This window comes from Montipora foliosa, chromosome 6, assembly GCF_036669935.1.
Source record: "Montipora foliosa isolate CH-2021 chromosome 6, ASM3666993v2, whole genome shotgun sequence".
NCBI lineage: Eukaryota > Metazoa > Cnidaria > Anthozoa > Scleractinia > Acroporidae > Montipora > Montipora foliosa.
This window is the reverse complement of record NC_090874.1, coordinates 56,711,762-56,723,788: the sequence shown is the minus strand read 5'-3', so window position 1 is coordinate 56,723,788 and position 12,027 is coordinate 56,711,762. Positions and strand designations below refer to the sequence as shown.

Below are 12,027 nucleotides of genomic sequence, written 5' to 3'. Positions count from 1 at the left end.
CTGTAGTAGTTTAGCAATTATCGCGTTATTTGTTTCTGTTTAAACGGACGGTGTACCTGAATGAAATCAATTCTTTGGCACTTTGTTCCGCTTGTAAACGTACTGAACGAGGCGGTGCCGTCGAGCGCTCCAGAGGGCGTACCGCGGAACGCAATCCAGTTGACAACGAAGGATCCATTCGTACCAGGTCCTGATTCCAATACGCAGACACGGAAGTTATTTCGAGTAACACCAGTTGTCCAAACTACTGCTGAATCGTGAACACTATTGGAAGTTTTATCCTCATGGCCGATGGATACAAAAACACGAATATTCGCAGAACTGGAAAATACCGAAGGGTATTGTACGGTGCTGCAGTGAAGTAAGCCCGGTGATGACATGGTCATGTTTACCTTGCCGCTTTGGAAGAGGTTTTGCCCTAAGAGAAATAGAAATCATGCATGAAGACTCAAATATAAGTTATAATTAAATCCACTTTGGTATTTCAACGAGTGAGACGAAGGTGCTTACTTAGATCTCCGTTCCGTTGAAACGAGCCCAAATATGGTTTTACTTTAACGTTCTCCGACAATGGAAGAAAAAAACTCAGAGAACGGTTTTTTTTACGATTTTGTTTGTTTTGTTGTTTTTTTTTAAATTGTAATTCCAGAAAATAAATTTTCCCTTACATTTTGTTCGCCACAGTGGTGTGCAATTTGAGGATGTACGCATGTATTACTGGTGCAAATGAACCTCATATTCAAATCATACGAAATCAGCCAAAGACTCTTGTTACTGCAGTGAGTGCCTAGGTCTAAAAATATCATTTTACTCATATCAGGTTGTTTCATCTGTTAGAAATTTGTGCCTCATAAGGATGAGAGCTATTAAAGAACCAGAAATTAACGAGTAAAGCTATATTAATTTCGATCGCTACCTTATTTTTGCCCTGCCCTCACCTTCAGCCAAACGGGAAAGAGCGCAAAACACCAAAAGCTTAGCCAGCAATCTTCTAACTGGGAACGCCTCCATCATGCAGAGGAGCTATATGCTTCCAACCTCCGTGGTTTGGTCTCTGCAGCCAAAAAAGACTGGAGAAAATTCGCGGTGAACGTCCAATTAAGGGGTCCACCCTAAACCTGACGAAAACTGGTATTCTCATTTCTTCGTTCTGACTGGACATTGAGAGAATACGAGCTCTTAACAAACGGAAGTAACTGGGAAAAGAAGCGACAATTGAAACTGACAAGAGAGAGGCGGAAGTAGGCGTTTTCAATTAAGGGAGAAAATAACATTTAGTCATTGTAACGTAATTTGATTTGCGGAGAAAAGCGAAAGGGCAACCTTAGCACAATAGGTAAAGCGTGGTGAAATCGTGCCAGATATTAATAGGTGACGCAAGGGAAAGGCTACTTTACATTTGTATGATGATTTTGAAAGCGTGTAAAAACAAAAAAAGGAGCGACTCACTGAGATGTCAAAATTCGATGATTTCTCCTTTGATAAAGCTTCAGAGGTAATCTGAGTTGCATTCAGTTAACTTCAAACAGGAGTAGCATCCCACCATGTTAAATATTGGGAGCATTCTGATATACTTTCTTTCTGTTTTACGATGAGATTGTTAGAAGAGAGTTACCGATCATCGACGCTTGTACAAAGGAACTCCGCAAAATCCCCTTCAAAAATCGTGAGCCAGTACACGTTTGTTGTGGGTTTTAAGGATGGGAAGACCAAAGAGGGAAATTGAAACTAAACATATAACGTTATTCCCAGAACGTTCAGAAAGTGTTAAGAAGAAAAAATATTTTGAACCAAAACAACAAAATACTAAAAACACAAACGCAGAAGAAACAAAACATCACGGAAGATAGAAACTTTAAACCAGTCGTAACGTGCTTTGACCCGTCTGGTCACGTTAGAAGTGTATGCCCGGGGGTGCTAATTGCATTGCTATTTCTGTTAACAGGTAAATGGTCCTACAGTCGCCACTAGGGAGGGTGGCTGGATTTTCCGGTATTTGACGCAAGCTCTCTTTCATGCAACGCTATGCAAGATATAGCCAACCAGAATATTGGAAGCTTGTACACATTTGTAGGTATTTCACCGAATAGTTCCCTTTGTTCGCCAAAAAGCTCGCTCGTAGACGATGGTGGTAGAAGTGAAGTAACTCGAGGGATGTCGTTCTGTGGTAAACCACTTGAACAAGTTGCAACCACACAGGACAAATCGCGTATGAACACGACCTTTACACGAGCATCTCCTCGGAAAAGACAAGGACAGCTGTCTTGACCTCGATAGGTGTGCTGATAGAATGTCAACGTACGCTGTTACATGGGATACCTGTGGCAGACCACGTCGTTGTACATTCGCGTCAGTTTCGTCGCCATCGGGGTTTCTGCTCTATTGTGTGAACGCAGAGAATTCCTCTTGTTGTTAACTTGGGCATGATACTCTAAAACAGTACAGGCCACAATTTATTCCTCCACAATATAACAAGTCTTTTTCAGTCGTCAACTTTCAAAGCTATACCGACAAAGTACTTCTGAAGCTTTTTTGGGAAAAAAATTACCCCAAACGCAAGAAAAGCATTTTAGACATAAGGTTACAATAAAATCTATCAGAAATCGATAGAGCAAGGATCGAAATCAAGCGACAGAAGTAAATCATACGAATACAATATTAATGAACACGTGTTTACGCTATCACCAGCGGGGCGAAATTTACTGACGACAAACTTCCACACGAAATGGCTATAAAGTCGACTTGAGAAAAACACAACTTTAAAGCCCTGGTCAAACGGCGCATGATAGTTGATTCTCTCCAAACTATCATCAACTTTCACCAACTATCATTCACATGGTCAAACGGCCAAAGAAGTTCGTGATAGTTGATGGACTTGATGGTATTTCACCGGCAGTCGCGCAAGCAAAGTCACGCAAGCAGCGAGTTCCAGGCTCTTTCCGCGTAAAAATGTGAACACTAAAATGGCTTCCCAGAGGCAGGGCCAGGTCTCATATTCGTCTATTAGACGTAATATCAGGTCATTACTCCATCTCACCGCATTGCCCTTCTTGACCGATGAACGTTTAGTGATACGCTTCTTTTTTTGCGGTTTCTCTAATAATTCTTGCGAGTTGACGCTTTCTTCAGAAGATATCTTCTCTATGTTATCTTGGTCTTCAATATTTTCTTTGTCATGATTATCATCTTGGATGTAAACACAAATTTCTGAAGCTGCAGCTGAGCCTCATGAGGAACTTTTGGCGGCCATTTTAAGCGAGCCCGCCAATTTTCGGGAAAAACATCTGACTATCATGAACTATCATACGCGTGGTCAAACGAGGAAAACTATCCTCGACTATCATGAAGAATTTGAACAAGCTCAAAATGAATGATAGTTGATGATAGTCGATGATGGTGTATGATAGTTGGTGGTCAAACGGAAGCCCGAGCTTCAACTATCATCGACTATCATGTGCCGTTTGACCAGGGCTTAAAGGTTTGAAAATGAGCCTTCCAGACAAGAATATATTTAATCCAAATGTTGGCATAAGTTATCCCACGGTTGCCCAGTTCCCAGAAACGCATCCTTAATAGGCAAAATTGCTCAGCGTTTTCTCGTTGATCGGACGGCGAGCATATCCAAACAACCACGCGCAATCGCGCGCATGATACGCAGATTTTAAAGCAAAATTACAGGAGACGAATTCACTTCACACATGCTCTTAGTATTCAATTACATAAACCCTCACGAGGTAACTAGCAGCTTGATTTTCAAATCTCTGTACGCATGTACACGACACAAGAGGCGTCACGTAAATTGGAGTGGCCAAGTATTTGATTTTTTACATAAAAATACTCTAAAATTATATTTTATAGGAAAAGTTAAAGACAGCACCTTCTAAATTCCTTTGATTTTGTTTATTTGAGTGTTATTGCACAAGGCTACAGTAGCTGGTTTTCGATGTTCTTAAAAGGAAAATGTTTCATTTAGGAAAGCTAATCGGGTGTACTTCACAGAGGTGATAGTATTCTGCCCGTCATTCTTTTTTGTTCTTCTGTACAGCTTACTTCGGTGAAAAGTTTGTTTTCCGCGATTCCACGAGGCAAATTTTCTCGGAGTGAGAGGTTCGTTCACTCAAGCTGCAGCCATCTTTGTTTGGAATGATGACCAAATCCGAAATTCTAGACTCCGGCTTAATCCCAACGTACATCTTTCCAACATGAACGTGCGAGTGTTGCTGCTCTTTGCGGTCTCATCCGGATGTTGGGAGAGGTCATCTTCTTCGACACAAACTAAATGCACCAATGTACGCGCCCAAGGGTGAGGTGGCAATGTCAAGAATCGAATTTCTCTCTACAAATGTTCTTTCCATTCTCTTCGTATTCTGCTTTAGTGACACACATCTTGTTCAAAAACAAGTCTGTCCTTGACAAAGCTGCCCCACCTTCCCACGCATGGGCAATAGGCCTAAAAGAACATGAATAGGTTGTGGAATAATCAGTAACGACGCTGGCATTTTCCGGAAAAAAAAAGTGCTCCTGTTAAGAGAATTTGGTAGTCAATCGCAGAACGTAAGAATAGAATAACAGAACTGCAGATCTCAATAGCAAAATACCCGGCAACTTTGGTGGTACACACTTCATACTGGGCCATTGCAGTGAGGCAAAATCGAAAAATGATTGCAGTTAATAAGCAACTTTGGCAGTTGCAAAGAAGTCTTAAACGAGACATGACTGAGACATCAAACCAAGTGGGATGAGGATCAGCTCATCTACCGTATGACCTAATATGACAACTTCCGATCGTTTTATAAATCAAAGCAGAAAAATTCAATAAAATTTGGCTTTAATTTCCAAGTGTCCAGGCGCTCAGAATCTAATGAAAATTTCACAAAACAATACAGTATTCCATTCGCGCTTGTTGGATATTAGACTAATTAGAACCAACTAATCGCCACGGTTTACAATCTCATATCCAACTCGCGCTCACGGAATAATTATCAAATATGTCCAAGATTGACCCTAATTAGATGCGCGCGGGATTTCAATAAGCGTCACGGAGTGTCCCCTTGCTCTCAGTCTCCCCAACTTCAACATCACTCGTGTCTCGGAATAACAGACAGTTAACGTCACAAAGTGTCCCCCAAATGCTGCTCTTTAAGTAAAGATAAACAGATAAGAAGAACGCTACCCTTAACCCTAAACTTATTGCTGGAAATAGTAATTAATTCACATTCGTCTAATAAGCTTACCATACGCGTCATGAAGGGGAGGAAGGTGGAAAAATTTGCAGACACTGTTGAGTCAGTAGACGTGCGAGAAGAGAGAAATTTGCACGAAACGGCTTTTTAAATGTCTTTAGAATTTCCCTGGGGACTTCTAGGGCCAATAGAATAGCTGCCACTGTGGCACGGAGTTTTGCGATTACCGAATTCGGCGTGGGAAGGCTTTTACGCGAATGAGAATAGGTAGCAAATGGACACTTCGTGTTGGATGTCAAAATTGGGCGTGCATCTATTTAAGGCCAATGCCGGACGTAAGGGTTTTCCCACTTCAACTCGTTTTGAAAGAGAGGCTGAGCGGAAGCTAACCTTGAAGGACAATGAACAGCGACATCCACGTCAAAAGGAGCAAGAGCTCGAACTTCCGAAAATCTGAGACAGAAAGAAAGCGACGATGCAATCATGCCTACTTATTTAAAAGACAGACACCGAAACTATTCTTTCCTAGGATTTAAAGTTAAACCTTTTCAAGCGCACCACAGGCGAGAAACAAAGCTCGCCATAAGAATGAATTTATCTTTGATTGGGTATCTGGTTCGTGTCGTGAAATCAACGCCAAAGTAAGTTCTTTGGCGCATCATAGCAAGCCCTGACAATCACACGGCCCAATTAGAATTCTAAGTAATACATACATCCAGCAAGACTTGACTATGGGCAGTCAAAAAAACAAACAAACAGGCAAACAAAACAACGAATGAAACAATTAGAATTCGAAGTTAATGCATGCAACCGAAGTCAGAATAGGCTATGAACAGTAACATATGACATATGTAAGATAGAGCATTAAAAGCAAGATGAACACAACATAACACCAAACCTGGTGTGGCCGTCACGTCATGCACGCACACAACCATTTCACCTGGTTCATTGGCAGCCATGGACAACTGTTTGGGGGTTGTTAGGCCTCATCAGCAAGGCACAGCCATTCCGTTTATTACGACACACACACAAAAAAAAAACAAACAAACCACTCCAAACGAAGCCCAAATGGGAGTCAGGGTGTCGGGATGGCGCCCCACCCCCACCCCCTCTGCAATTGTCCGGTAGATTATTACTATCGCTATTGCTATATGTCACTATCAAAAGAGGAAAGCGAAGAATGCCACGTAAAAAGTGAAAGCCCCTCAGCAGCAGCTCTGGGAACTTCTTGCTCGACAGACAAAGCAACAGAGGAGCTGCTTTTACTAGTACAGCGCTGAAATATCTTTTAGCTAAATACATTTCTTACACTCGTTCTTTCATTCCTGGAAAAAGAGAGTTTCCTCCAGTCAGCAATATGTTCATGTAACAATGCGGTTGCATTTCTGAAAGCAAGAAAGGAAGAGAAGGTAAACACGGCTCACGGCAATCTCCGTCAATGTTGTGTGAGGACAATTAGAAGAATAATAGCCAACGGGTTTCCAAGTTGTACTTTTTGCACTAAACATTCAAAACAGCACTAAAAGTGTACAGCGGGAACCCCCGTGTTAGCTGCGTTTTCTATGGTTTGGGAAGCCCGGAGGAAAATTGGGCGCGGTGAAGGTGGTACGAAAAAACCTCCAATCAATTTCCCTTTCCCTTTCCGTTCGCTCACGCGCTACCCTGGGTACCAGAATTTTTTTCTCGCGCGCGGCGGACGGAAATTCTTCGCTTCGCTTCGGCGGCCGAAGGCCAACGGCACGAGCGGCGGTGTCGGCATGACCGACACCGGAAACTGCGCAAGAAAAACCTCTGGCACCCATGGTACTCACGCACCCCCTAAAAACCGACAAATAACCCGCCCTAGTGACACACGACGGCTCTCGCGCAGTGAGAAAAGGACTCGCATTGTGATTGCTTACCTAATGGTAACTGCTCTATAGCGTGAGTAATTGCTTCTGGTATTCCCATCTCTTGAATTCCTACAACGCAAAGAAAAGAAAAGACGCTCAAGATATTGCACATTGACAGTTGGATTGCCAGACATAAAAACAGACATTTACAAAAACTACTGACTGGAAGGACAAAATGCAATGTGCGATAATGGCAAATGAAACAATGTGCATGGACAATCGACATTAACATTGGGACAGAAAATAACAATAATGGGTGTCCAAAAGACTACACAGAGGCCTCTGACAACCCAGAGACTGTTAGTATGGATTCCTATAGGTCGCTTCTTAAAATACCATAATACTCTTTACTTGTACCCCCAAATTTTGCACAAAAAAGGGAGCACATGCAGGGGTAAGAGGGGATATGCATGGGCTGCAGAGCCGCGAATTCCACTGACACCAGCTCCAAGAGCTTGGCCGTCATTATTGCGATTACCTATATCAGATGGATGAAATAGGATTTCGGGAACAGCAAATCTCTCGTTATTCATCCGCAAAACCTACAAGAAGAGCACAAAAGGTAGCAATCAGTGGTGAGAAATAAACAAGACAATGATCTTCGTTTAAAACTGTCTCGTAGCCGACCGGTCCCCGAGAAGAAAAGAAGGACATCTACAGATTTTACTCAGTAACGCTTGACGATTTTCTTGAATATAAAGGCGGCAGGAAAGGGTTAAAGTACCACAAAACCTTAACTTTTAATCTCTTTAAAAAAGAACGAATTATTTAGTGAAAACTAAGAAAACGGAGTAAACTGGTCAAATCTTTGCGAATCTACCGATGCCTGAAGCTGCGATGTTTTCGTTCAAGGTCAAGCGAAAGGAGGTCCGAGATATAATTTACTTGTGCCTTCGCAGGGAAAGTTGGCTTCCAGACAAAATTTCTGATCTTACATAACTCTTTTTACTTTGATCTTCTCCCACGAAAGTTGGTTTCCATCTGACAAGTCTTGCTTCGAAGAAATTGACCTACAGTGTATTTCCTTCGTTTAATGGCCTCGGATCGAGAATCTCTAAAAGAAAGGTGTAGTGTGCACATAAATGCCTTTGGGATCCCTGAGTGGAGGAAGTCGTCAGACAAAATCCACAACTACCGCATTAAAAAATGCGACATTCCGTTCTTACTGGCAGAACATTTCCCGGCTGCGATGACTTGCAAGCCCGATCCTGGAACGGCAAATGCAAGTGTAGACTGGCTTCACTTGGCTCTCCCCTTGCATTGGTTTACAGCAAGCGGTTCCCAGTGACCGGTTGGCAGACTAATCGTGATGTGAAGTATTTTATTTCGTGAGGGTGGCCCTCGATCAGACCAGACCACAACACCGAGAACTTCGTGCCCTGCTCTTATTGAATAGTGTGTGGGATCTTTAACGTCCCACAGAGTTTTCCTTTTAAGGACGGTGCCCACTAATTCAAAGGTATTCTGCGCGGTTTACTGAATATACGGGAAAAGCAGATCTTGACAAGTGTCATTGAAATCCAAAAAGAAAATTGGGAGTAGCCACGCATTTTTCGAAGATAATTAATCAACAATATTTGTAAAATGCTTTAAAATACAAAGCAATGTATGGCGTTCTTTTCCAAATTGAAGCTTAATTATCTCTGAAAAATGCGTGGTTACCCCCAATTTTCTTTTTGAATACCAAGAACACTTGCTAAGTTCTGCTTTCTCCGCATAGTTTTGAACCGCGCGAAAATATCCCTGTATTAAGAAGCAACACCCATAGGAAATCCGAGTATCTTGAGATGCGCAGAGTGCATGCGCAATAACAATAGTAGGCACCGTCCGTAACAAGGGCTGTGAGACGCCCTCCCACGTGAATGTTACGAGAGTGTTATGGGTATTCTTTTTGGGTATTCAAGGTTACAGTACAGGGTAATTATGAATGCAAACCTGTTCATTTTCCTTTTTCGGTCCAAGTAACATTTCAGTTGCTGACTGAGTTGAAAAAGAGACAGTTAGCTCTGAAAACATTCAAACGACAAATGATGGGCAAGGACAAGTTAGTATAATACACATCAAGTAGAACTACTGCCTCTGTTGCCTAATAATATTTTTAATTACTTGTTGCAGTGACTGGGTTGGGTAGTACTGCACAAGCACCAGAGTCCTTGAATCATATATTCTAACTTAGTTAAAGATGCCAGGACCAACACAATTTCAGCTAAATTAAGTTTGGTTTTCAATTGTCGGCAGTGTGGCAGCTCTCATAAAATGGAGTTATTTGGTATTATAGCAGCTTCTTGGGCTTTTTTAAGTCCAAGACATTATTCAGGACTGTAGTTTGCCACCACTCTTCCCAAATGTAATGCAACATGTGACCTTCCAGCACATTTAGTTATTCTAATGTAAGTGTATGTACCAACCTTAACATATCCTCTTTTTATATGGGTGTAGTCAGGAAGCACATAGTCCCTCAAAACAGTATTTCTAGCTCCTTTTAACCTACATGTAAACAGACAAAAAGTGCAAATCAAATATAATAAATTGCTTGAATGGTAAAGGAAAGTTTAAATTTAAACTTTCCTTTGATGCACAATTTTTTTTTTCAAAAAGTCTCTTGACACAAGTCATTTGCATTGTCTGGTGCTGCCATCAAAGACTAGTAACCAGGAAAAAAGCTGCCAATGATATCATTTCAAATAAACTCCAAGTTTTAGCAAATTTTTGGCTGAATTATGCCAAGTCTTACATAATTTATAATTTTAAAAAATGTACTAATAAATAACATGATAAAAGAATAAAAGTATCCAAAAGTTACTATTAATTAAAATAACTATATTATTCTAATAGACTATAAAATTCTGGAGGCATGACTGAGTATGAACCTGTTCCTGGCTCTATCGGTCTTAACTTTAGTAACACAAACGCTCTGGTTGACCAAAGGGAATACGCTGGCACGTGCTTAGCTGGTAACAACCCATGCAATCTGTGATTACTATCTGTTGCCTGTAAAGCCTGGGTTGCACAGTGTATAATGACAACAGTGGGTATATAACACGCATGGCACGTTTCTGTTTTCACCCACATGTAAGTAGCATGGAAGTGCATGATGGAAAACAGGACACGCATATTCAAGAATTGAGTATTTGCAATCAGTCCTTCTATGGGGCCTGCGTTTTTTGCTCTTGACAAAGTAACTTATTTATAGCCCATACTTTCCTGAAGAATTCATTATAAATTATTTTATCAGGCTTAACATTATTTAGGCAAAGTTAAAAAAAAAGCAAAGCAGCAGTTTTGCCTGGGATATTTTGGGGGATGTCTTGGAGGTTTGCAGGGGCCTTGCCATGTGCTTTGTCTCCAGTTGCTATATGTATATCACTTGCTTACTTTTTTTCCCTCCCTACCTCCCATATTTTGGGTTAAGTATACATTCCACAAACTGGTTTTTCTCAGTGATATGTTGGCAAGTGCCTGGGAGGTGGACTTTGACTTTGTTGCCATGGTGACCTCCTTGCTGCTTAGAGGAGTGCCGCCTTCTCTTTTGCTACCTTTATGGCACCTTTCCTCAAATAAATAAATTATTGGTATAGTGTTTTAAATTTCCTGGCTCCAATTTTGTGCCTTGAAAAAAGGTTGAAAAAGATCACCGTACATGTAGCTTGACCAGCAGTTGCAAGCAAGCCTTTCATGTCCACTTCACAGTTCAAATATGTAAGATTGCACTTATTCTAAAATCGTTCTTGTGACCATCACCACAAATAATATTTTTTTATGTCCCGCATACCTAGCAAACTGCATATCCCTATAGAAGTTATCTGACACATAACAGGTGTCTTCCTTGACCTGTAAAAACAGAGACACCAATGAAGGGCTTGCACAGAGTAAAATAACTATTGCACACAGAAACTACCAGAAATCTACCGGTGTATTCTCATCCCTGGACATTGCCATTCTTTCAGTAGAGCCAAGAATAATGAACTGTTAAGAGCTTTTTGTTAACCGTTAGCAATAATATTACTATAATTGTATGATAATAGACCTTTTGCATAGTGGCAATGAAAAAAATGACTTAATGCTTTAATGCTGATAAACCTTCATGGCCTCACTACAACATGCAAAATTCAAAAGAATGCTACATGTAACTCCAAAATGAGAACTGTCAGCAGTTCAAGTTTAACAGAAACACGACAGAATGAAAGAGACACATAAGGTTTTGAGACCATGATTTGTGTGAAAACGCTTTCATTCTTGCCTCCTGGGGCTAAGAATATAGAATGTACAGAAAATACTGTGCAGTAATAAAAGTGAAATCATTTTTTAGTCTTCAGCCCTAGACCACAAGCTGGGGACACTACAACAAAATAATGAATTGAATCAACCCAATCTAAAGAGTACACGAGCAGTAAAAATCTAAACAGAAGTAGAAGATAATATTAAGGCTAAAACAATATTATTATTTACATATAGCACTCCTACAAAACAGCCGGTGAAACTCGCTGGCTATTGCACATGAACTCCCCCCCAACTTTTCCTTGGAAATTTCCCAAAATTTTACGAATAACATGAGAAAGATTCGCACAGAACACGACCCTTGGACCAGAAAAGTTTTGTTTAAAAAAACAAAAGGGACCCTGAATTCTGAGTAATTTTGGCAGTGATTTCTGTTTTCCTGTCCATTCAAGGATTGAGCACACACAGTTTTGAGGTACCGGTAGCAGACCAGCAGTCCAGTACTTGGTGTAAGCTGCCTGATTTGTTATTTTTTAATTTGAAGCCGACAATACATGTACATGTATCCGCAAAAAGTCTTTTTAAGACAGATGAAATACATTCCATGAAGTTGAAAAAAAATGCAAAGGAGCCTTTAAGGGGCTATGTCACGCTGTTTCCCAAAATATGTTTTGCCATAAACTGAATTTTAAAAAAAATTAGTCTATTCAATGACGTACTCTCTCTGAATCAAC

General features: G+C 40.8%; 2 protein-coding genes across 2 annotated transcripts in view; both read right to left on the bottom strand.

Moving 5' to 3' along the window:
* The window catches only part of LOC138007852 (uncharacterized), a 22,990-nt gene extending 21,617 nt beyond the window's left edge, over positions 1 to 1,373 (bottom strand). The window contains exons 1-2 of the mRNA XM_068854942.1: positions 939 to 1,373; positions 57 to 418 (exon numbers count right to left, since the gene is read on the bottom strand). Coding sequence (XP_068711043.1) covers positions 57 to 418; positions 939 to 1,014 — 438 coding nt within the window. The 5' untranslated portion in view covers positions 1,015 to 1,373. The remainder of the gene's footprint in view (positions 1 to 56; positions 419 to 938) is intronic.
* Positions 1,374 to 2,425: 1,052 nt separating this feature from the next.
* Positions 2,426 to 12,027, bottom strand: part of LOC138007856 (actin-related protein 6-like) — a 16,831-nt gene continuing 7,229 nt past the window's right edge. The window contains exons 8-15 of the mRNA XM_068854954.1: positions 10,848 to 10,906; positions 9,484 to 9,562; positions 9,011 to 9,055; positions 7,554 to 7,617; positions 7,085 to 7,144; positions 6,493 to 6,568; positions 5,574 to 5,636; positions 2,426 to 4,450 (exon numbers count right to left, since the gene is read on the bottom strand). Of these exons, the coding sequence (XP_068711055.1) occupies positions 4,318 to 4,450; positions 5,574 to 5,636; positions 6,493 to 6,568; positions 7,085 to 7,144; positions 7,554 to 7,617; positions 9,011 to 9,055; positions 9,484 to 9,562; positions 10,848 to 10,906 (579 nt within the window). The 3' untranslated portion in view covers positions 2,426 to 4,317. The remainder of the gene's footprint in view (positions 4,451 to 5,573; positions 5,637 to 6,492; positions 6,569 to 7,084; positions 7,145 to 7,553; positions 7,618 to 9,010; positions 9,056 to 9,483; positions 9,563 to 10,847; positions 10,907 to 12,027) is intronic.